Source organism: Engraulis encrasicolus, chromosome 8 (genome assembly GCF_034702125.1).
Source record: "Engraulis encrasicolus isolate BLACKSEA-1 chromosome 8, IST_EnEncr_1.0, whole genome shotgun sequence".
Classification (NCBI taxonomy): Eukaryota; Metazoa; Chordata; class Actinopteri; order Clupeiformes; family Engraulidae; genus Engraulis; species Engraulis encrasicolus.
In genome coordinates, this window is record NC_085864.1 from 43070883 (window position 1) to 43097014 (window position 26132).

Below are 26132 nucleotides of genomic sequence, written 5' to 3' on the forward strand. Positions count from 1 at the left end.
CTATCTACAATATCACTCACTAACTTGTCCACATCATGTTAACACATTAATGTGTTAAGTCCGTGCTTATTACAGAGCTATGATTATTTCCGGAGCGAGTAACCACAGCTGATGATGCGACGCACTCGGCAATCGTGGACTTTTGTCTCAAAAAGTTGGCTTGACCGTTACGGTAGATATTGTCAAGGTACTGGCTTCACAAAACACATTCTGCAGACCTTTCAAGAGTACATGAAGGGCTTTGGACACTTCGGTTTATGTGTGCATACCCTCAACATATTACGGTGGTACGTGTGACGTTGTTTTGAGCTGTGCAAGACTTTAAATTGTTGTCTTTTTTAAATGTGTGTATTCTATCATATTGCATAGCTGATATGGCTAACGAGGCTAACGTGATATTATCAAACTTTCTCAAAATGCATCCTTTTGCCTTCATTCTGCTCTAGAGTGACTGTATTTCATCCCAAACATGCAAAAATGAGGCAAACTTGTTCCAACTCCGGATAAATCATTTTAAAACATCATGTAACCGTGCCAACTGTCTCGAGTCAGCCAATGGTTTTGTGAATCCTAAAGGGCCGTACACACACGTCGCTGCTATTTACTCGCTACTTGCTCACTCACCTACTTGCCACTCGCTCTGGGTGATTTTGTTTACTGGTTGTCATGGTTCCCGCTGTCAGCGCCAATAACGTCCGTACGAAACAAAATGTAGGCCTACGCTGTTTAACGTTGATCGTGTGCTGTGCACAACCATGCATATGAGCCTTTGATGGTGTACACTGTATTGGATGTATTTTCCTCAACACTTCAAAGTGTGATGGCGTGCAGAAGTTGGGTGGTCAGAACACCACAGGGGCAACGTCACCTGTCAATAATCTGTATCCTGCATTCCAATTGGTTACTCGCTTAACTCGCGTCGCTCGAAGATAAAATAAGTTTATCTCGGAACCCGCCCACATCGCATCGCTTGTACTCTCCTCGCCTACTCACCAGCGAGACTCGCTGGAACACGTAGACATTCTATTGACTTCATCCGCTGAGCGAGTAACTAGCCCATTGACACCTAAGGCACCTGCAAAGAAGGGTGCTGAATGTCTGAGCCCTTTTAAAAAAAAACTTCCCTCAGCCTATAAAAACCTAAATATCTCAGCTTCTGAAGCACATAAAAATATGCACAAAGTTGCATTTAAACGCTAAGACTCTCATCTTTCATTTCTTTGATCTCAAACAAACAGAGATTTTTTAATAAAGTTGTCTCAAATCTCATGAGCCTGAATGTTGCGTAATGCAGCTCCAGGCGCCAGGGCCAATGTTGCGCAACGCAACATCAGGCATCAATGGGCTAGCAGCGACGTGTGTGTACGGCCCTTAAGTAAGTGAATGATGACTCTCACGGCCACTTCCACGGTCCACTGTCAGAAAATCCCAAATGCAACTTTATGACAGAGCACGGTCCGAACGAGTGTCATGGTAAACACTTTTCAGACGAAAAATCGCTTTGCATACTGTATTCAGATTTGTATCAGCTGCTGGCATTCCGTTATGAAAAACATTTTCACAGCGAGTTTATTTGAACAGCATTTTTTCATCACGGTGTACATTTTGAGACAGGCATGCCACGGGCACCGCACAAACGACGTCATCCTACCTTTTGTCCCTTTAACTATAAAACAGGGAGAGCTGACGCTCAAGGCCATATTTGAGGAGTCATGGTCGTGGCTGTGCTAGTCTTAAGAGTCTACCCTCGACAGGTACTGGCAATAAGGACCGCAACAGAAGCCAGATAAAGATTATGTGGCAATACTTCTGAAGAGGATTAGTTTGCATAAGCAAAGGATTACTGATTCTTCATGTATTAGAATCATTTTGATGTATATCTGAAAATATATTTATGGTTTCTGAATATCTTTTTCAGATGCCCCAGGAGATCAATACAACATTCACCAACGACACTTTAACTCTGACTGTTTATGCAGGCATGGGCTCTATGAGATATGTACTACTGGCTTTTGTCTTCCTGACTTACCTTGCCACTGTCTTGGCCAGTGTTAGTGTTATGTTACTGGTATTACTAGATACCTCTCTCCACAAACCAATGTACATCTTTTTATTTGGTCTAGTTCTAAATGGTTTGATTGGTAGCACAGCTGTTTGGCCGAAGGTGATGCGTATCCTTTCAACAAATAATCCTCTTATCTCACATAAAGGATGTCTCATCCAAGCCTTTGTGATAATATGTTATGGATCTAATAACTTCTGTCTGCTGGCAGTGATGGCTTATGACAGATTTGTCTCCATATTTAGGCCTTTGCAATACCACACTGTCATGACACCATGGAAAGTTAAGCAGCTGATGCTAGTTGCAATTTTGATCCCGACAACTCTAATACTTGTTCAGATAGTCATGACTTCCCAACTGCATAGTTGTAAGAACAATGTTGCCAGGATGTACTGTGATAATTTAGCTGTAGTCGCTTTATCATGTCTAAACAGTAACTCTATTCAAAGGCAAGCAGGTAACCTCTATGGTATCATTGTCATCATTATTATTGTAGCCTTGCCAATATGTCTAGTCCTATTGTCATATCTCAGAATTATAATGCTGAGTTTTAAATGGTCACAAAATGCAAGAAAGAAAGTGTTTGAAACTTGCTCTCCACACATAATCATCTTTGTAAATTTTTCTCTAGTGAGCTTGTTTTCTCTATGCTATAACAGGGTCAGTGCCATCTTACCTGAAAGTGTGAATATTCTGATGTCAATTAATTGGATTCTTATTCCTCCACTGTTGCATCCAATTGTGTATGGTATAAAAACAAAGGAAATTAGACAAAGATTTTCAAAAGCTATCAGAAGATTGTCTTTGTGATTCTTGACAAATGATTTTTGAATGTTAGTTTTCTTCCACATGTTCCATTATGACACACTGCATATATGTACTTTTTGTCTGACAAGACTGTTACAAATGCTACCGATGTACGATCATGACTGCTTTGAATGAAGTTTGCAGCTGGTGAAATCCATGTTTGTGCTCAAAGAGTTACTGTTGACTCTACTGCAGTGTATTTGTTGAGGGTTGTTATTGAAATTGAGTCATTCCATATGTAATATGTTTGACATGTAACAATATGTAATATGTACTGCACACTTTATGGTATATTTTAGTTGTATATTTTAAAAATCGCCTATTAAAAAAAAAACGTATTCACTCAATCCTAATCCAAAGCATGTAATCTTAACAAATACTGGTGTTATTGTATTCACATATAGTATGGTATTCTAAAAAAGAACAGTAAAATAGATGTTACTAATGCTTTATTGTGATTGCCTTCAAGACCGTTTTATAACACACACACAAAGACACAGTCACACAAGGACTCACACACACACAACACGCAAACTTAAAGGTGGGGTAGGAGATGTTTTTCTGGAACATGTTTTACCATATCATCTGAAAAACCCCTCATGACGCCATAGCACCCATTAAAATAGAGTGTTTGGAAAAAAAACGAAATCTTTTGGTCCAGTGTAGAGGGCGTAGTCAGAAGAAAACGGCAACCAATAGAAGTAATACTCATCATCACTTCTATTGGTTTCTGACACGTCCATCAACCACCATCACTCACCCCTCCTCCCTGCGCGTTCACCGACTCGTGAACTTGACCGACCCCGCCCCCATCATTCATGCACACGCGACGAGGCTCATCATCACTCGGCTAGCAAGGTAACGAGAGTTAGCAGCAGGCTGAGCTACTTGGAAACTTTGCTGGCTTTTGCAGAGCTACAGGAAGAACTTTGGCTTTTGTTACACTGGACTAACCATGTCAGGATAACATAGTCCCTTGGATTATAGTCATTGGACTCGCAAGACCAGATTCCAACACGGGCTGACAATTGGAAATGGGACCTGACACTCTTGGACACAGATGTCGGCTACGGCAGCGGCTTCAAACATAGGCTTTGGTGACCACATTTCTAATCGAGAGGTGAGGTAATATATTTGTCTGTATAATATTTTGTGAATTGGTTTAGGACACAGTGGTGTCTTTTTTTTTAAGCAAGTAGGCCTATCCATTGAGAGGGGTCAGAGGATTAGCTCAAGTTCCAACATATCTAGCTGCTACCTTGCTTAACATAGCTGCTACCTTAATCGCGTTATTTTTGGTGTTTTTTTCCCCCTGTGGCATTTATTCTGTGCGCATAAACACGTTTTCAGAATTGCTCTGTGTAACTCAGACGGTTACTCTTGTGTGTTTTGCTACTAGAATCTAGTTGTGCGAACGAGCGACAAACCAGCTGGGAGGATGGAAGCACCTGTTCTCAATTCCCCTTCTCCACCCGCGTTCAGTAACTAAATACGGATTCACCCCGTAATAAGTAAGTAACCTACCATGTTTACACACACATTACTTTGACCAGCAAAGCCCATGTCTTTCTAGTGGTTTACAAAAATATATCGTTTGCATGGTTTGCTTTGGGTGTGTACGTCTCTGTTGTATGACGATGGTAATACTGTAGCAAGCACAAGCACAACCTCGCCACTCCAGCATTGCAAAATAGATTGCCTTTGGGTTTTCAAATGTAACATGATTGTGGGTGTAGAACTAATGTTGTTAACTCGCTGATGTCGTTTTTGAGAAGACAGTAGTTTTGCATTTGATAAATACCACCTAATGACCATGACGGCTACACAGCAGATCTTTATTGTGATGGCTACACTGAATGATCACATGGAGATGCCGGTACATTATTTGTTTTTACCATGGTTATATAGAAATGTTCTGCTTTGTCCATTCCAATGTTGTGGTGTTTTCCATAGCTGTTCCTTGCTCCTGTATCACAACATATCAAGGCTGCCAAGTAAATGAAGGATGAATCACCACACACTGGTAGTTTATTTGCTGAACAATGCGTTTCGCTATTGCTTCATCAGGTTCACTCTCACATCAAGGCTGCCTTTTGAGTTGTTAAAATGTTTTTCATGTTTGTGGGTGTAATTTCGTCCAGTTGCAGATACTACTATCCCTTTTGGAATGATCTGCCTTTGAGAAACAATGGTTCTATCTGACAAAAGCATATGAACAGATCCTGTAGTTGTAATTGATACACTAAATTATCATATTCCTATGTGTGCGCGCACACGCGCTATAGGTTTCAATTCAATACACTGGGACACTTTTCAGTCTTTGAGGTTGCTGGAATCAACACAGACTACCTCCATGCACCTAATCAGAACACTTTGCATGTTTTTTGTGTACTTGTCCCCTTTGTGTATTGCTGCTAATCTGTCTCTTTCTAGGTTCTGTTGGTTGCATGCAGATTGTGCCAGATGATTTATCTGTCTATGGTCTTAGCATGGGCTCTGTGCTAATATGCAATTTGTGCTCTTTTTTTCCCTCAGGTCAACCGCAGACAGGGTCCTTCCACAACCACATAGGCCTACTTATGCCAGTAAAAGCTACAGCTCTTCTCCTCCGATCCAAGAAGCCTGGACTGCAGTCACCATCTCAACACACCAACCAAGAGAAAGGCGGATGGCTCAATTCAGTATGTAGTTCTGCAAATATACTCAAAGGTCTTCACAGCCCCCCATGGTGCTGAATGCATTTACATTTATTTTTGTAAGGTAAAAACAATGCTGATTACAGATCATAACTTGGGCCATGAGTGAAATTTGAGGTAGCAGCCATCACCTGATGGTGAGAGGTGGTCCTAAGATCACAGAGAGAAGCAGGTTAAAATCCCATCCTTACCTCTCCCTACCTACATCTCCATCCACAGCTGAAGTGCACTTGAGCAAGGCACACAACTCCACTTTGCTCCTGGGACTGTAGCCAACACCCTGTAAAACCCTGCTGTGTAATTTGATGTAATGAAGCCCTAATATAGTATAACACATTGCTTGTTTCAGATATGGAAAATTGCACAATAAAAGTTCCAGGACATGAAGGCTGCATACTGTGAACGTCAACCTTCAGGGCACCGTCCTGTGCAGAAGACTTTCTGCACCAAGAGGGATGGCTGACGGCAGACACTCACAACCAGGTGAGCCCAGATAAAGGAGTTATTTTTGGTGTCCCTGCCCCAACAACCCAGGTTACTTACATTTAAAATGTCACTGGAGCTACTGTCAGATATGTGATTTCTAATTCTGTTTATCTTTTTACAGCACAGACGCCTCCAACCTCAGACTAGGCCCTTCACAGTTGCTGCACTTACCCACCTTCCCCGAGTTTTTGTGTGGTAATGACAACTGTAAATATAGTATAAAGTAATGTATCTAGTGTCATGTGTAATACATTGTTTAAATTGTCCATACATTTCAATGACAGTAAATATTGGTGGACACAATTTGACTGTGTGGCTTTTTTTTATTCATTCTCTGACTGAAAATGCATGGTTACATAATTTATATATTCCACAAGACTACAATCAGAAGATTATTTGACAGGTTGCATTTATTTTCTATGTATTAAAAAAAAACAAAGGTAACAAGACAAACATGGTTCCAAACAAAAAAGGTGAGATGTATAAATGTACAGATTAATGCTCCTACAGATAATGAAAAATAAACTCTGCACACTGCCGGTTTGTGTGTTTTATACCGTACTCTGTATAAACCTTTTATATTTCTCTAGTGGAGCAGGGTAACCCTGGCTAATCCTGGGTATTGTACTGTGTATTACAACGTCAACCCTGTTCAAGTGCCCCATACTGTCTGTAGGCTGCATGCCTGAAGAGTCCGTTTCTCTCACCTAGTCCTACATCAGCCCAAAGTCTTCCATCAAAACTGAGAACACCACAGCATTTCCTTTCAATGTTCATGGGCATCTCCTTACAGATTGCGCAGAGGCGCCAGGTTGGTTGTGCTACTGGGCTGTGGCTGAGGACCAGATGTCATGTGCCAGGTCGAACATCAAACTGGGGTCACGGATCAGGGCACGCTGCAGTAACCGATGAGATTGCTTCAAATTCAATGATTGAATCAAGGCCTGCAAAGCAATAAATACGTTTTATGTAATGCATTTTCTATTTGATGATGGGGACTAAATAACTATTGACAATAAGACCGATATGGACATAAGCAATCATTATTGTGTATATAAATAAAGATGTGCCAATTGTATGCATACAACGTTTTGCAGTCAATTTCTTACAAACTGGTGTTGTGCCAGGGGCACACAGATGTATGAAGTAGAAGGGCTTTTATGGATGTACTTGAACTACCACTGGTGTTGTGTACCTACAACCATGTCATATCACACTAGTACTCATAGGAGTAGAAATATTGTAATGGGTGTTATCACAACAGGTGTACTCGTGCAGCCTACTCGTGTTGCGATATAGAGTACATCTGTTGTGATAACATCCATACAATACTTACACATCTGGAGGAATACAGCAGGACATATGTTATTGTGGGATGAATGTACATCCTTACAGTTAGCAGTGCGTCAATTCTGTTGGAGTCTTCCTAATCAATATCCCCGACCTCTGCTGCGTCTATCTTCCTCCTCCTCCATCTCTGGCCATCGGTCCTACTGGGCTGTTAGGTCGTTATGATTGTGATGGGCCAGGAAAGCTGGAGCTCTCGTCGTGGTCGTGGAAGGTCTAAAGCATATGAAAATATCGTCAGCCAAAACAATTTAATTAGCGTTGATCAGTTCGGTTGTTTTTCTTTACTCCCTCTGTTCCTGTGTCTGCGCGTGCGGCAACCCAAGTGAAATATCCCCGTAAGATTCGTACATAACTGACATCCTTGCCTAAAACACTACGGATTGTGGTGTCGGGTATATATAAATACAATAGTAAAATGTATATTGCTGTACACATCTGTCAAAATAAATCCATGTCAGTAGTGTAGCTGTAGGATGACGGTATAGCATCTGTCATCAGTGTTAGGAAGTTAGAATGAGATAAGTAACATGTATCAAGTCAAGTTCAATAACTAATCTAGTATACATCTACTGTCATCAATATTTCTTGAAATGGCAACCATGACGGCCTGTGCGTTTATTGTGATGTTGAACATTCTTACCGTAGCCGGAGACAGTGCCATGGCTGGAAGTTAGCTTGGCTAATCGATTTGACGTGGCTTCTAGTTCTAGCCCCGCCTCGTGAGCTCTCGTGGGTTCCCGGGATAATCCGAACACTTGACAGACTGCATGCGCGTTCATGTGTTTTGAAGGCGTGGCTTTGAGGGGAGGGCTGAAGGGAGAGGCGGGCTGTGTATTTTCAAAAATATAGCTCACAGGAACCGTTTTTCAAAGATCTCCTACTCTACCTTTAACTCCTGTCTTTTACTCACACAAAAAATGCAAGTACAAGTGTGCAATCGCCAGAAACTAAGGATGAAAGACAGATAAACGTAAACATCTTCATGTGGTTCAGGCCAACAGTGCACAGATGTATTCAGGATCTAAGATCCGGCAGGATAATAGGGTTTTTCAGGCTATCCGGATCCAGGATCCAGGATCCGGTAGCCGAGGCTTTTCAGTCAAAATAGTTTGAGCCAACGTGATAAAAAGGGCCCACGTGTGCGAGTTGTCTATGTGTTTCAACCATTGACAGTAAATAGAAGGTTTCAACCCTTTCGTAGGATCCGGTATCCGGTTCCGGATCCGGCAGGATCTTAAGCAGTGGATCCGGTGCATCTCTGAACAGTGCACAGATGTATTCAGGTATGCAGGCCCGGGGCGCTCTTAACATTTTTGGACCCCATGAAAGATTTTAATTTTGGGCCCCCAAAATGACAAATTATGTTATCAGCATCCTGCCAGTGCTGTCGGGCCCTTAGAATCTGTAACACCTTCCCCCCCCTCGCGGCACCCATGAGGCCAGGCTAACTGAATACATAATGCTGAAATGTGACTGGGTGGGTCAAAATGTTTTTGGTCTGGTGTAAACAGAGATTCTAGGGATGCGTTCCAATATGCGACCTTGCGTCCTCCACTTGTGCTTGTGGCCTCGTACCAGGAAGTAATACGCCGTGATGACTGACAACAGCATTATATTTCAAAACTCGCAAAAGCTCAATTGTAAAGTCATTTTCTAATTTGCAAACTGGATGGTGAATGAAGAATAGTCCCCGAAAAAAAAAATTGGCTAAGCTGACAGCGGGGAAACTTAGGCCTAATTGTTTTCTCCAATGAGGAGGGGCATCAGCAAAACGTGAGGCCACAAGCACAAGTGGAGGACGCAAGGTTGCATATTGGAATGCACCCCAGGAGTATTATGTCACCCTCTCTGGTGTAGATGTCATGCAGACTGAGAACTGTGCCGGCCCGTTCCCGCACCTAATCACGAACCGGTCGGCCTGTTCACGCTGCAGATCTTAGCGTTCACAAACAGTAAAGCTGGTTAGCAATGCAAAGTGAAAAAGACTTGTTTTTTCTCCCAGAAGCGTGAAGGCAACGGGGACTTCCGCAGGTTCATCCGGCTAACACAGTCACATGCTGGAAAAGTTCAGAGCTTGGTATGAACGGTGGTTTGCAGATAAGCACTTTTGTGCTGACCGTAACTGGTGCAGGCAACGGCCCCCGTTCAGGTTGGCATGAAAACAGTATTAGCAGAGATTCTTTAAGTATAGAGATATGCCAACATAATAGGTTTCTATGGGCACCTAATGTGACCAGGTTCCGGTCTGCCTAAAGGGGCGTGTCATAATGCTCCTAGCATTGAATAGAACAGTCCTCAGGTCTGCCTAGGTCTGCCTAAAGGGGGATTTCCCCCCCAATAATAGAACCCGGAAACAATGGGCCAATGGAACCTCTCTCTCTCTACTCTCTCTGGTATTAGTGCATCAATTCAATTCAGTTCAAGGAGGAATGGAGGAATCATCAAGGCGCTGTGTGAATTTGCACATTACGTTTCTTCAAAGTGCATGCAGTGTGTTTACTCCTACAGACACAAACATCTGGCTAACACTACCACCTCTGGGAACTTTTAGTAAAATTCTTAGCACATTGTTGTATGCAACTTGTAGTTTCTGCATACTGGACTTTTTGTAAGAAGACCAGAGGTGTGCAGTATGCCTTGAACAGAGCCACTATAACGTGTGTGGAGCAAAGTGTAAATTTACAGGCTGTAGTGTTTGCCTGCGCATATAGCTTACAACACTGTCTGTATATGTCATCATCATCATTCATATCATCTGTAATATAATGGCCTAGGTATTTTATCTTTTTGTGAACATCAAGAGGATTATTTTATTTGACAATCTAAACACAGGAAATTTGAGGCTTTTATCCTGTTTATTTCTGTATATTAATACAGCGCTTTTGCTGGAGTTATAGTTAATGTCAACTTGTACACCATAGTCAGAGCATACATTAAGAAGCTGTTGCAGCCCTGCCTGCACTACTTGGACTAAAGGTCACAAGGTCATCTGCATACATATGATTGACTAGTACACCACCAACCATACACCCTGGGCATTTCTCAAAACCTAATGCTAACCTAATGTAACCTGTGTTACAGCCATTCAATCTTTGAGGTAATCATTGGCATACTTTAGGCAGGCCTCCACATGTACCGTATTTTCCGGACCATAAGACGCATATAAAATCATAAAATATTGTCAAAAACTGCCAGAGCGTCTAATAAGCCAGTGCGTCCAATGTGTGAAAAAAATCATGGCCGCGAGACTCTGTCGATATTTTAGAACGACTTTGGGGGGAATCGGCTCTGCACGTTATGAAAAAATAGGCTTCTTCTGGGTAGCCTATACCAGTAATCAAGAGCGTCGCAGGGCAGGCTGTGTACAGTAGCCAGGTTACAATGGCACCTGTTCAGAATGACGCCTCTCTCTCTCTCTCTCTCTCTCTCTCTCTCTCTCTCTCTCTCGTGCGCGCATTGCAAGCTGTTGCATATTATTTGCTCGATGCAGAGTTATGATGGCGTACGCGCTCTCGTTGACATAGTTGTGTGCATGGTTGCATGCATTCGCAAGACGTTATTGCAGTAGCCTAAAGCATGTGAAAAGCGTGGAAGGGCCGTTGACTGGTATTTCAGTGTCCTTGACTGAAACAAGTTGCACTTCAACATCCTTTGCGATCGGCACACCAGTGATTCTTATCAGAAAGCTACTGTGCCTACGCACAGACCCTATAGTTAAATTTCAAACATTAGCGAACATTGAAAAAAGATCAGACAACAACCGTCGGGTAGGTTTATGAAAGCGGAGTTCAGAAGTTCCGCGAAAATGTATCGTCACGTCAGAGAAAGATGTTTGCTATTGTGCAACAACACTACCACTATTTCATGACTGCCTAAGTGTCTTCGTCATGGATGAATGGGCAACAATGTTTTTTCCAGCCAGGATTGCACTGAAAAGTAGGCTACTCCTGTTAAAAAAGGGCACGGGTGGCCGACGCTGTGCCTGCGCGTGTGTGTGTGGGAGGGAGGGAGGGGAGGGAGAGACACGGAGCAGATCTCGAGGAGAGATGAGGGTCGCGACTCCTGAAATACCAGGCGATTCTTTTTCAATGTTCTATGAATCTTTTGCTGAATAGCCTACATTAAATGTGTTTAAACATTTATTTTCTTTCAAAGAACATGCGTACAATTTAATGTTGGCTTCATGTCATACTTTAAGAAACTGCTCGAAAACGCTAGTGATATTCGGCAACGTTTGATATTGCGTGTATTCGGCCACGCATGTTATTTTTTGTGCATTCCTAACAACAACAGCATTAGTTATGAAATTATGACATTAGTTATGAAGTGCGTCCTATGACGCAGTGCGTCTTGTCTGTGAAAAAAGTCATGGTCCTTGGTGGTGCGTCTTTTAACCCAGTGCGTCTTTTGGTCCCGAAAATACGGTACCTTTCGGGCAGTGCAGGATTTTAATCCATTGTTGCGCTAAGTGTTTCAAATTGTTTGCCTGGTGACTGTGGTCCCTGCTGCCTTGAGGTCATTCACTAACTCCCCCTAAGTGGTTGCAGGACGATTTCTCAGTTCAGCCATTAAGACTCAGAGAGAGGAATTCGTATTTAACAATTTAATGTTAACATAGTTGACAATGGAATTGGCATAAGTTGACAGTATTTGGCGTAGGTCCAATCATCAGCCTGGGTCTTGCGCTGGCGGATCCAGTAGAGCCTGCTGTAGCCGTGCAGCAGGAACTGGACCTTTAACCCCCCGGACAGGAAGACTGGACCCAATTGGTGGTGGGGGGGATGGAGGAGGAGATTTCGGACCGGCTATGCCTAGGCCAGCAAGAAAGGAGAGTTACCGCAGAGATACACCAGCGGCGACGCGATTCAAGCGACAGAGTGTAGCAGCAAGCGATACGAGAGATTGAGGAGACTAGAGTATGTCCGTACAGGCAGAAGGCAAAGCATTCAAGCATTCCCATTGGCTGTGGTCACTGACCTCTATACAGTCATTGGCTGTCGCGGCTTGTCGCCGAACCGCGTCATAGAAAGTTGAAAAGATTTCAACTTCAAATTGTCGCGCTCGTCGCGCAAATCGCTCTAGTCTCCAGAATCGCTTTTGTCTCTCGACTCAATACAAAGTCAATTACTTCCGTCGCTCGACTCGCTCAGATCGCCGCTGGTGTATTTCTAGGGTTAGACATGTTACTATAAAGGAAATGGCAGCCGCTGATTGGCTCTGCGTAATGCACAGGTGACCTGAGTCTTCCTGGCAGAACTAACGCAGGCTACATTTCCCATGATCATTGCCACTCCACAAGGTGACGTCTTCTGTGGAGCACCAAACCAAGTTCTATTGATGATCATGTTGTACTTTAAAAATTTTCCTCACAATTCCATCAATGGTTGTTACATTAATACCCAGCATCTCGCTATTGGTTTTGTAGCCCATTTCAGATTTGTGCAGGTCAATAATCCTGTCTCTGCGGTCTCGAGAGAGCTCTTTGGTCTTTCCCATGTTTTAGAGTTTGGAATCTGTCTGATTATCTGATTCTGTGAACAGGTGTTTTTCTTACGGTGATTATTGAGAACAGGTGTCTTCAATTCAGGCAACAAGTTGATAGGGAGTGTCTAACTGGTCTGCAGAAGTGGAAACTCCTAATGCTTACTAGGAGATCAAATGAATAGTTTATTTGCAAAACGGTTTTGGAGAATTTCGGAAAATTGACACTGTGCATTAACATAGCACTGTTATTAGCCCATTGTTACTAGCTCAGCGTATCTTACCGATACAACCCGACTAGCTAGGGAATCACTGACTTACTGTATTTCCCTCAATGAAATACAAATCAATTAATATATATTCTTTTCTTTTCTTTTATTTTCTGGATTTCTTTTTTGATATTCTGTCTGTTAGAATACATCTACCATTAAAAGTATAAAATGGTCATGTCTACATTAGTGGGCAAACCAAGGAAATCAGCAAGGGATCAAATACTTTTTATTCTCACTGTAAATGTCGACACACGGAAACCCTTGTATCGTCAAAATTACATCACCTCATTTGTGAGTTATACCCCCAGGGCAAATTTCACTATAAAGAAAAGCTAACTGAGTGTGAGGCCCATAGTGCAGCAATGCCATGGTAGACACCACCGCTAGCTGTGCTGCTCCGCAGGTTATTGGTAAGGCGTATCATGACCTCTCATAAGGTTAGAAACATATCAAGACAACTCAAGTAGGCCTACTTAATGGACAGCATGTACTGCAGGTGTAAAATGTTGGTCTACTTTATTGCTTGGTCATTTCTGTTGTCATTTTCAAATAATGTTTGTTTTAATTGCATTTTTTTTAAACTTAGAGATTGTACAAAATTTGTAATTTTGTTTTGTCTTTCAGATGCCTGCAGAGAATAATGCGTCTTGGACAAGAGACATTTTAACTTTCACTGTTTATGCCGGCTTGGGCTCAAACCGATATGTGCTGCTTGCTGTTGTTGTGTTGGTGTACCTTGCCACAGTAGTAGCCAATGTTGCTGTTATGCTGCTGATTTGCCATGACAGATCGTTGCACAAGCCAATGTACATATTTCTATTTTGTTTGATTTTAAGTGGGTTAATTGGAAGTACATCTTTTTGGCCAAATGTAATGAGTATACTATTGACAAACAGACCTCTCATTTCATTGGAGGGGTGTTTTTTCCAAGTTTTTCTAATGTCGACCTATGGGGGTTGTCACTTTTCTGTTTTAACAGTGATGGCTTATGACAGGTTTGTCTCCATATTTCAGCCTTTGCAATACCACGCCGTCATGACCCCACTCAAAGTGAAACAGTTGCTACTTGTTGCAAACCTTATCCCCATGGCTGTCATACTAACCCAGATATACCTCACATCTCAACTGCCACTGTGCAGATACAACGTTAACAAGCTGTTCTGTGACAATTTAGTAGTTGTCGGGCTGTCGTGTGCTGAAAGTCATACCATTCAAAGACAGGTGAATAACCTGTACGGTATATTTAACATTACCTTTTTGTTAGGCCTGCCAATCCTTCTGGTTTTGCTCTCATATGCTAAAATTATTGCACTAAGTATGAAGATTTCGCTAAAGGCGAGGAAGAAAGTGTTTCAGACCTGCTCTCCGCACATTATAACTTTTTTAAATTTTTCACTGGCATCACTGTTCTCTCTCTTCTATAACCGTTTTAACCCTTCCTTGCCCACAGACGTCAACATAGTCCTATCAATAAATTACATCCTTGTCCCTCCACTGTTACAGCCAATCATATACGGCATGAAAACACAGGAAATTCGACAAAGTTTCACAAAAGTTGCCAGAACTATTTTCCGGTGAATGTCAGTCCACAGTGGTTTTCACATTCGTTCAAATCATCAGTATTGTCTTTATGTCTGACAGTCAACTTGTTGTTTAAACGACTCCACATGTAAATACACTTTAATAAAATACACTTGAAATATGTCAGATAGAGGCCTTGAATGATGGTCTATGTTAAATTGCAATATGCAGGTGACACAGCCTCTGAATTTCATGACATCTTCAGCGCTTTGAACATTTCTGTTGAAGGGAATGTTTGTTTTACAGGTATCACTTTTACTGAATATTTCAGCTTGTAACTTTAATGTGTCTTTTTTACTGTATCTACATTCATGTATCAGCAAGTAATACTGTATTATGTAGGCTACATACAGGTCAGCCCATACTGTATTATGTACCGGTACATACTGTATGCCTAACCCCAATGCTACACTCATTGATATAAAAAGGACACTAAAATAAATGGCAACCGTTAACTTCAGTTTAGTTTACACCCAATTAGGATACCAATTACTACTGTTTATTTTATGTTGCAGGGCCTACTGAAAAGGTTGGCTAAGACAAACTAAATATATTTCTCTCTTTTTCCCTACTCTTCCTCTGTTGTAAGTTTCTTTGGACAAAAGCGTCTGCTTAGTGTAATATGTATTGCAATAATTGAACTGACATAAAGACATAATATCAGGGAAAACACTCAACTCAATATAAAACAGATAAGAGCAATCCGTTATTTGCCCTGATCCAGAGTGGGTTAGAGACATGTACAGGAACATTTCCACAGAATCATAATGAGGTGCAAAAAGTCATGATAACATTTTCACTTTTAAAATGATTAAATATCATTGGTGTACAAGAATGTGAGGAAACTGTTTATATGGACAGTTTCCGCGTTTAATATGAATGGTATATATTGGTATATAATGGTATATATATATATATGAAATGTATTGTCCTCCTGGGTCTCGTCTAATCAAATAGGCTTGCATGCCAAGTTTCGATTAATGCCTAGGAGCACTATATCAAAAAAAATAAAAATAAAGATAGGCCTTCTCATGTCACATTTCAATGAATTGTGTGATCCAATGAGCTAATTCCCACCAACAAGGAGGTTATGTGCTCGCCCAAGTTTGTGTGTTGGTTGGTTGGTTTGCGGCCTGTCACAAGAGGGTGGAGGTATAGGCTACATGTACTCTCTGCGCACATTTCAACTTTAATATACAAAAGTTGATTTATTTCCATAATTCCATCAATAATGTTAAACTGTCATCGATTATAGATTCATGGCCCAGTTTTTTTTTTTTACCTATTCCAATCATTCAATTGTTTATTTTTACATTATTTTGGCCTTCCAGCTCAAAAAACCCATGCATTGGGGAATTTGCAACATTAGAATATTGTAATAAAAATCACAAGTTTCTTCAGCAAAATTCTGGTCTCATCAAATCAGTTGAAATTTGGTACTTTCTACATAAAATGCAATGTTCATGTTCATGTTCAATTCATGGGGGTTTTTTTAGATGGAGGGCCAAAATATGCAAAAATAAACAATTGAATGATTGGAATAGTTTTTAAAAAAACTGGGCCATGAATCTATAATCCATGACAGTTTAACATTATTGATGGAATTATGGAAATAAATCAACTTTTTCACGCTATTCTAATAAAGTGACCTGGAGCTGTATTATAACAATGGGGCCTCTGCCCTGAGCCACTAGCCATGCAGACACGATTTCTAGTTGTCTGGGGGTTAGTCTTGATTTACATTGGCATGGTTGGTTCTGGCTGAATGTATCACTTGGCTGAATCATCATTTGACTTACAATGCATAAGACAGGATTATAGCCTGCCTCATTGCAATACAGTTGTTTTAAATGCCAGCTATATAAGGACACTATATACTATAGCACAGCCAGACCCTGTGTAACTTAGAAAAGTACTGTGATGGCACCTGCTTGGCAAGTGAAAAAAGCAATTGTCAAAAAGAGAAAAACACGCACTTCCATCTCAAAAAGATTGGGTGCAGGACTAGCAAAATACCATGAAAACTGAAAGAAAAGTCAGCGGCACGAAGCTCCCGTTGTTCTTATTTTAATGTGACGTTTCGGGCAGCATGCCCTTCATCAGACTGTCTGATGAAGGGCATGCTGCCCAAAACGTCACAACAAAATAAGAGCAATGGCAGCTTGGTGTCACAGACTTTTCTTTCAGTTTTCATAGTGAAAAAAGCAGGTGAGCTTATTTGTTAGTTTCGTCTTACACAGGTCATACAAGGAAATTGAAATTACATTTCTTGGCCCTATACCGTGGCACAAATGGGAGGGCACTTCTTTGTTATGCTGCCGACCCAGGTTAGATTCACGGCCCGGGTCCTATATGCCGACCCCTACCCGTCTCTCTCTTTCTCCCAGTCCCCACTCACTTCCTGCAGCTTCACTGTCCTGTCAAATAAAGGCAGAAAAGCCTAAATATATATATATATATATATCCCATGCAAAGACGTGGACATACACAGGGCTGCCATAGTCCCATTAACAAGATAGACATTAAAGCTCAAGACAAGACCCAGCCATGAACAGGATTAAAGAAAAAATGAACAGGCAAAGCCCCACTGAGTTAACCTTTACGTGCGTGCGTGCGTGTGTATGTGTGTGTTGTCCCTCAAGACCTTACCATACAGTAGTAACAGTTGCTGTTGTTTGTTGAGAGCCTGCTAGTCTTTAGGGAATAACTTTAATTTGCCCACTCAGGACTGAACACCTCAAACTGGGCTAATAATGACCCTTCCCACGGTGACCATCTTTGTGGTAAACACACGTATTGCATCACTCTCTTTTATTCCCCATGCTTTATTATGTTTAGTTGTGCTGTACAGAGAATACGCCTGTGTGTGCAGTTAATGCTGGATGGCTCATCGGCTGGCAATAGTTTTATCATTTTAATGTTGCAATCTGTTCTGTTGAAGAGGTGGAATAAACATATTCATAAAATTGAGTTATTTTTATTGCTTGTGTGTGTGTGTGTGTGTGTGTGTGTGTGTGTGTGTGTGTGTGTGTGTGTGTGAGAGAGAGAGAGAGAGAGAGAGAGAGAGAGAGAGAGAGAGAGAGAGAGAGAGAGAGAGAGAGAGAGAGGGTGTGTGTGTGTGCGTGCGTGCGTGCGCGCACAGATGTGTGTGTGTGTGTACAGTATGTGCGCACAGATGTGTGTGTGTGTTAGTACTGTCTGTATTGCTTCCTAGGTTGCCAGGGCAACACAGTAAACACCATGAGGTCATTAGTAACTGTCTGAATCAGTACCATATTGTTTGAAGCAAAAGCTCAAGCCATTAACAAACAGGTCATGGGTTTACGCAGAATGTTTCCATCTTCACTGTACCATATGGTTGTCAGGACAAACACTCTTCATCTTATCACTGATGACGCTCTACATAAAATCTTGGGGTAGACATTCAAGTGTGCTTTTTCAATCACTCTCTTGATTATTGTCTTACTGTGGCTGGGACAGTGGACCATATCAATGCTTTTTATCACATCTTTCAAGTTAACTGTTTAGCTTGCAGTCCCAATGAGATAGGAGGAGGAACCTACTGGGGTCCAGGGGCGCTGACAGCTTTGGCAGGGCCCAGGACAAAGTCATCTGAATGGGCCCCCTCACCCAATACATTCAATGTAATGAGGACCCAGTTATGGGCCCCCTATCTCCCAGGGCCCGGGACAACTGACCCCTTTGTCCCCCCTTGTCGGCATCCCTGCTGGGATCCACTACCAAAAGATCTCAACCATCATTGTAAATACCACAGACACTTAATGTTGGAGTGACAAAGTTGAGGACAAAATATGTGCCCTTTGGCTTAACCTCCGGAAATGAATCAGGGCCCGAACAATGAAGATGCGTGCGTAGGACCTTATATGGCTAATGGTGGCACTGCTTCTTCTTATTATTATTATTATAATTGATCATCAGCAGTTGTCTGAGCCAGTCCCACATTGTTTAAAGCAAAAACTCAAGCCATTGAAAAGAGGTCATGGGTTTATGCAGAATGTTTTCGTCTTGATTGTGCCATATGGTTGTCAGGACAACTGCACTTCATCTTATCACTGATAACATAAGGCAGAAAATCTTGCGGCAGACAAATGTGTATGTTTCCAATGATGATCTCGATTATTATCTATGTTGGGACCAGTGTTGCCAGATGTGTCTGACCAAATCCCGCCCAAAAGGTTCTCAAAAACCGCCAAAATGCGCTAAATTCCGCCCAAATTCAACAAATTACATTGACTTCTATGGGCCCAAAACGGCTTAAAAAACCGCCAAATGGCCAATTTTTCCCGTTTTTGCCCACCGACGCTCATCCCAAGTAGCCCAATTGGGCGGGCACCCGCCCAATCTGGCAACACTGGTTGGGACGATGGACCATGTGCCTTTTATTGAATACATATCTTCAAAGGAACTTATTGGCCTGCAGTTCCAGCACCACATTTATTCTCATGAGGAACCTAATGGTACCCCTTACCAAGAACTCTCAAATTGTTTACCAGAAAAACTTAATGGGAGTGACAAAATTGCAGTGACAAATATTTTGCCCTTTGCCTGTTGTCAGTACTTAATTTACATCAGGATATCATTGTCCGAATGTTTGGTTTATTGTTACAGCCAGTGAACACATATAGAGACTCTTGAAAACGAATTAACGTAATTTCAAAGAGAGAACTTTGCTAAAATGAGAGGAATTAAGACTTGTCTTTGTGCAAGCCTTTCCATAGGTCCAGAATGACACAAAGATGAGTATGACACCTTTGCCTGAGTACACCTATAAACCCCATTGTTCCAAGCAGGGCTGTCCTCGTACAAACAAAACATCACAAGAGGGCAGCAGTGAACCTTCTTTGCCCTAACATAGCGCGTTCAGGCCGACTGAGAACCGTGCTGGAGCCCGTTTCCGCACCTAATCGTGAACCGGCCGTCGTGTTCACGCCACAGATTTTAGCGTTCGCGAACCGGAAAGTTGGTTCGCAATGCGAACCGCAAAATACTAGGTTTTTCTCTGCGAACCGTGACAACAGCGTGGCCGTCAGCAGGTTCATCCGGGTAACACAGTCACGTGCGGAAAAAGTTCAGAGTCCGGAATGAACGTGGGTGGTTCGCAGATAAGCACTTTAGTGCCGAACGTAACTGGTGCGAGCACCGGTACTGCCTCGGTTCTGGTCGGCCTGAAAGCCCTAACAGAGCATCTATGAATGTGCCAGCTCCTGCCCCTCTATTATGTTTACAGTCCAAGTCTCACCTGTCACAGTCACAGTCACTATTTTAGGATGTGTACACATTTCTGAACAGTGGCAGAATATTTGCACACAGGGCCTCATGGCAAGACACAGGACATCTTTGGGCCCTGGGGTAAATAGCCTGATTGCCCCACCTGGCCTGTTTCAGAGTAATCGTACCACTGTTTTTTTTGTTTTGTTTTTTTAAATACCTTTAGCCCTCTTTGGGCAACTTGGGTTAAATAGGGACACAGGCCTCCTAACCAGTGTCCTTCGTTATGGGTGACAGGTTTGCAGTTTCCCACAACACCCACAGCTTGTTTATCGGATAAAACAAATATGACCTAAAAAAAACAGCAGTGGCCATTGGCTTCATTGCAGCTGAAGGCGATAGCAGAGACTCGTATACAGCTCCAGGCCACTTTATTAGAATAGCATGAAAAAGTTGATTTATTTCCATAATTCCATCAATAATGTTAAACTGTCATGGATTATAGATTCATGACCCAGTTTTTTTTAACTATTCCAATCATTAAATTGTTTATTTTTACATATTTTGGTCTTCCAGCTCAAAAAACCCATGAATTGGGGAATTCGCATCATTAGAATATTGTAATAAAATCACAATTTTCTTCATCAAAATTCGTTTCACATCAGTGCACATCAAATCAGTTGAAATTTGGTACATTCTACATAACATGCAATGTTCAATACTTGGTTAGGACTCTCTCTGTCTTAATAACGGCCATGATGCGTTTAACATTGAAGTCAATGGCAGAAACAGTGCATGGGAGTTATGGAAGCCCAGATATCCTTGATACTTTGCTGTCAGCTGTTCTTGTTTGCTGACCTGGTGTCCCACACTTCACTCTTCAATATACCCTGTAGATTTCCATGCCACGTTTTGGCGCTAACTCACCAGTTTAATTCTAAATCACCAGAAATGAAACCCCATTGAAAATGAATGGGGTTTTATTTCTGGTGAGTCAACTTTTTCATGCTATTCTAATAAAGTGGCCTGGAGCTGTATGAGAGAGAGATAAGTCAGGCTAGTTCTTTTTCAGTATCCACTTTATGTCGGGTGAGCGCCCCTTTAGGAGACCTTCGGTTAGGAGACCTTTGGAGTCCTGAGGTTGAAAATAAATGAAGTCCCCTTAGCGCTGTAGATGGCAGTAGCGCACGTCTTGTGCAAACACCTCAAAAAGAGAAGAAGAAGGAGGGGACAACGCCCCCTCAGGAGACCCAACTTGAGCACACGCTTTTGCATTGAGTGGGCGTGTTTCGATTCCTCTTTATTAAAATTCCATCCTCTTTGGCGATAGTATAATGAACCGTGGATACATAAGACATTGCCTCTGGAGTGGGACTCTTCTATAACTCTCAAAGCTGCCATTGTAACTACTACTACTACTATCACTATTTATTTTACTTATACTACTACTACTGCTGTTGAGCGTGTCAAAGACTGCAGTGTTCTTAGAATGAGGGCTGCCATCACTCTGCTGGCGCTGCTGTTCTCCACGTGTGGAGCTCAGACTCGCAGCACCCAGACTGAAGTCCAGACGGAGAGCAAGGGCACCGGGGCTGCAGGTGCTGCTACTGAAGTCTCTGCCCAGCTTGACATCTTTGCAGAGCTGCAGAAACTCAAAGAGATGGTGGTGCTGCTTACTGTCACTCAGAATGAGCTGCAGAACACCAAAACACAGATGCAGAGCGAGTTGGAGATGGTCAAGATGGAATATGAAGCGCAGAAGATTGAGCTGGCATTATTGAAAGAAAGACTGAACACTTGCCTGACCACAGTGGAGGCACAACAGGCCGACTTGACCAACATGAAGACTTCCGTGATGAACCTAACCAACCGGAAAGCAGTGCAAGAGGCGGAGCTGACTGCAGTGAAGACCAGACTGGCAGACACTAAGACGGCGGTAGAAGATCTGGAGAGGGTGACTGCAGAGACACCAAAGGTGGCATTCTCAGCAGGACTGACCAACTCGGGAAATCTCGTGGCCGGAAGCGCTGACTTGAACCTGGTTTTCACTAAAGTCATCACCAATGTCGGACAGGCCTACAGCCACATAACCGGCTTCTTCACAGCTCCAGTCAGGGGTGTCTTCTACTTCAGATACAACGTTATGGATATCCTACCTACAGGTTCGCAAATGACTATCTTCATCTACAAGAATGGAGCGCAGGTGATCCGTTTGGATGAGTTTGGTGCAGATAATTGGCACACCTATCTGGCCAGTGGGGTGACTCTGCAGCTGGAGCTGGGAGATGTAGTTAACTTGGTACTCCCAGCAGGCCGCAGCCTCTATGATGATGATAGTAACCACAGCACTTTCAGTGGCTTCCTGCTTTTCACTCTCTGAATTGAGCACACTGTGTATGAAGTCCATGGCCTATACTGTTCTAGTATTGTCCAACGAGCAAATGTATTAATAAAATACATGTACACTATGTGAAAGGCAAAAATAAACTGTTTTAAGGCAACATTAAAACATATTTTCGTCCACTCCACTTGTCCCATGTGTTGTGATTGGTTAGCCTGATTATCATCGACTTTCAAATCTCTTTGAGATTTGGTCTGACCAAGAGCATAACAATTGACATTTCCCAAACAGCATTTCCCAAATGGCCTCCCTTGGTTTGCTAATGATTGTTTGCTTCCCAACAAAGTGGGAGGAGTTCCCGTATTTGCGGGAATTCAGAAAGTACTTGCATTGACTCTTGACCTGACTGGTAGCAACGCTGAAGCTGTTGCGTCACTAGGAGGGCACGGCCTGGCTAGTGATTGGTGAACCTCTTTGGCAAACTTGCACTAGCTTTCCGTACACAATAAAAAACGTATTAATTTGCTGTATTAATTTAAGAGTACTCTGGGACCAAATACAAACTAGAAGATTTTAAATCGATAAGTGTGCAATTAACACTGCAAAACTCTGCACTGCATCGACCATTCACCTTGTTAAGTGTTGATAAGAAATGACTTTTAGATACATACAGTACATAAACCTCTTTGTTACACCACATACACATGTTTTTTTCAATAATCAATATCAGGATGTACAGTAAAAAAAAATAGGCTACAATTTAAAAGAAAACTAAAATTGATCAGATGCTTTCAATCACAAGTATTTAGCCTCCATTACAATATACCTAAATATCTTCATCGTACTGATGGGAAAAAATAGTCTACACATTGTTTAAATATAAATATACCTTCTCTTTATCTTCTACCTTTTCCATGTAATCTATGTGTCTACCAAGGGGGTTGTGTTTTCGGTCACGTTGGTTTGTCTGTCTATCTGTTTGTTTGTCTGTCTGTTTGGTAGTTGGATAACTCAAAAAGTTATGAATGGATTTAAATGAAACTTTGTGGAGTTGTTGGAAGAGACAAAAGGAACAAGTGATTCAATTTTATAAAAAATTCTTCACCATTTCATGATAGGGCGAATTTTTACATTCCAGTTTCTAACTCCATTAGAACAAGGCAGAAAGACTTGGGAAAAGTAGGGTGTTACATAATCAAATGTTCTATCAAACATCTGCCTTGGCAGAGGTATGGAGTCACTGAGTGCATTTCTCAATGAACAGTATTTGATCTTTTGGTGGCTGAAATTAAGAACAAAGAAAAGGCAAAAAAGAGATTATTTCAAAAAGAAATAAATAAGCTCCTGCGGCAGACATGTGCTCAGTATCAGTCGACAGGTTTGGATTTTCCCACAACACTGATAAGCTAATGGCAGAATATTCTATATCCGAAAACACTGGAAGTTACAGGAAAAGACCATGTGCTGCATATGAATTTTGCTGTAACCACTGACCATACACACTATTAATCATGTACAAGTATGGAATAAATATGACTCCTGTAGCAGCCAAAATCCTTTGGTAGAGGAATGAATAACCATTGCTTCCCCTTACCTACACTGTGTGACTTATTGCATTACAGTTCCCTATACGAACAGCCCTATGTGCCTGGCACTTGTGTTGCCTCAGATGTGATCAACAAAGTAGGCCTACACCCAGAGGAACAGTTTGACATTATCTATCCTGAAGGATCTCTGTCTAATAGTGAATGAATTACCCTACCTTTTATTGCTGAGAGTTTTAAAGAGGGTGCTGTGGAGCTCTATGCGTAGACACCATACCATAGATGGGGAAGTCGCCCACGGGGACTAAGATTCAAATCCAACCAAGATCATTTCACCCTCTCATTTCTTGTCATCTCTACACTGTCACTTTTAGATAAGGATATAGAAAGCCTAGAAATATGCATATATTCTGTATATAAAAACAGTCACTGGAGGGCAGCAGTGAACCATGTTTTGAACCCCTACATCTCTGAACAGACAAATCATGTAGATTTACAGAATTTAGCTATGTAACATAACTCTTGTGAACCATGTCATATGATCGTTTCCGGTAGCTGTTAACATCATGATAAACTTTAATGTGCATCTGATGATGAATACAATATAATGTAAATCCAGTACAAAAATAAGTAATACTGCAAAATATGGGGCATTGCAAAATATGGTAAAGCAGTGCTTCCCAACCAGGGGTACGTGTACCACTAGGGGTACGCGAGCACACTGCAGGGGGTACTTGGAAATTTTTAATTTTAGCAAATACATGGAGAATAGTCACACTGCAATAGAAAAAGTGATGTAAAACATGAGTTAGGGGGTACTGATGGCACAACGAAAAGGCTTAGGGGGTACATGAGACAAAAAAGGTTGGGCAACACTGCTGTAAAGCATAACAATTCAAGTAACACAATTAAGTATATAAATCTGTATGATGTGTAAACAGGAACATGGTTACAGGTATGATAACATTTTATTCACATTCAAAGACCTTCGGTCAAAAACTCCCCTTTCCCCTTTCTATGTCTACATTTGTATGCACTGGACTGCAATTTGTCCTCATGCCTTATGCCTATGAATCAAGTAAACATACTTATGACACTTACTCATCAGTAGTATGAAACTCTTCACGTTACATAACAAGGATACTGTATATAAAACTCTGCTTTTGCATTCCTTAACAGTGCATGATGCCAAGATAAATCACATTCAAACTCAACATTCAAATTCAACATGAACATGGCTTCATTACATAAAACTGTGTCATACCTAACAAATGCTATAAAACTATCTTCTCTTAAGTCTTCTGTAAAATGATACAATCTGTGGATACAATGCATTTAGCCTTACAGCAGAACATGAAATGAGAAAACTGATTAAAACACCCAGAACATTACTCTGACTAAACAGCAATTCAGGAACAAGAAAAAAAAAAAAACACTTTTGTCAAATATTTAGCTTTTCCTTTTGTCAGTAGAACTTCTGCAACATTATTTCCTGTGTGCAAACCTAGCTGTATCGTCTTACAATCAGAATGGTGGAGTTAAATATACATCAATCATGACCACAAAAAAAATCAGTAGAACCTCTCATGTTAGATTTAAAAAACACATGTGCTCTTGCGTTCCAAAATAGATGACCTGAGAATGAAAAGCCAAACCATTGTACAAATAAATCAGGGGCATCGTGTCTGCATGGACAACAATAACTCTTTGTGTAAAAATGTGAAGAAAAAGACACTTAAATCTCTCATCAGAACGATTCAAATCTATGATTCACTGCAAAAAAAACCTCAAACTGTTTTCTTCTCCATGGTAGAGAAAGAGAGCAATTCAGCATTCTGTTTCACCTTTGACCTTTCACAACCAGGCTTTCTTCAGATCTCATGCACAAAATAAATCTGCTACATTTTCCTGCCACTATAACCCCCAGTAAGTAAGTAATGCATCTGTGACATCATGACCAGTACAGTAAAGGATCAGAAAGTAAATGTTAATCTCGGCTCTCAATGACCGTGAAGTTATTTGGAAACTGTAAAAAGTGAGGAGCAAAATGTATTGCTAGATATTGCATTACATTACAGCTGGCTAATGCTTTTCATCCAAAACGATGTACAGTTATTTACAGGGTATTGGTTTCAGTCCCTGGAGCTTTAAGTGCCTTGCTCAAGGGTACCTCAGTCATGGACTGCAGTAGGGAGTGGAAGGGTGAGACTCCAACTTGCAGCCCTCTGATCTAAAGCCCATCGCCTTTATCATTAGGCCACCGCTGCCCATAGAGATATATAC

At 41.6% G+C, this 26132-nt stretch overlaps 2 protein-coding genes and 2 long non-coding RNA genes across 4 annotated transcripts; 3 read left to right on the forward strand and 1 right to left on the reverse strand.

Moving 5' to 3' along the window:
- The first annotated feature begins 1981 nt into the window (after positions 1–1981).
- On the forward strand, positions 1982–2872 carry LOC134453892 (olfactory receptor 52K1-like). The gene has a single exon (XM_063204640.1). It carries the CDS (start codon positions 1982–1984, stop codon positions 2870–2872), a length of 891 nt encoding a protein of 296 aa, XP_063060710.1.
- A 551-nt stretch (positions 2873–3423) lies between these two features.
- On the forward strand, positions 3424–6354 carry LOC134453709 (uncharacterized). The gene is made up of 5 exons (XR_010035707.1): positions 3424–3989; positions 4269–4380; positions 5405–5550; positions 5915–6048; positions 6173–6354. It is a non-coding gene; the product is annotated as an uncharacterized LOC134453709 (long non-coding RNA).
- An 89-nt stretch (positions 6355–6443) lies between these two features.
- LOC134453710 (uncharacterized) lies at positions 6444–8286 on the reverse strand. The gene is made up of 3 exons (XR_010035708.1): positions 8042–8286; positions 7445–7614; positions 6444–6995 (listed from the first exon to the last, which is right to left on the reverse strand). It is a non-coding gene; the product is annotated as an uncharacterized LOC134453710 (long non-coding RNA).
- A 5290-nt stretch (positions 8287–13576) lies between these two features.
- On the forward strand, positions 13577–14732 carry LOC134453893 (olfactory receptor 52E4-like). Its single transcript, XM_063204642.1, has 2 exons — positions 13577–13591; positions 13779–14732. Exons 1-2 carry the CDS (start codon positions 13577–13579, stop codon positions 14730–14732), a joined length of 969 nt encoding a protein of 322 aa, XP_063060712.1.
- The last annotated feature ends 11400 nt before the right edge of the window (positions 14733–26132 follow it).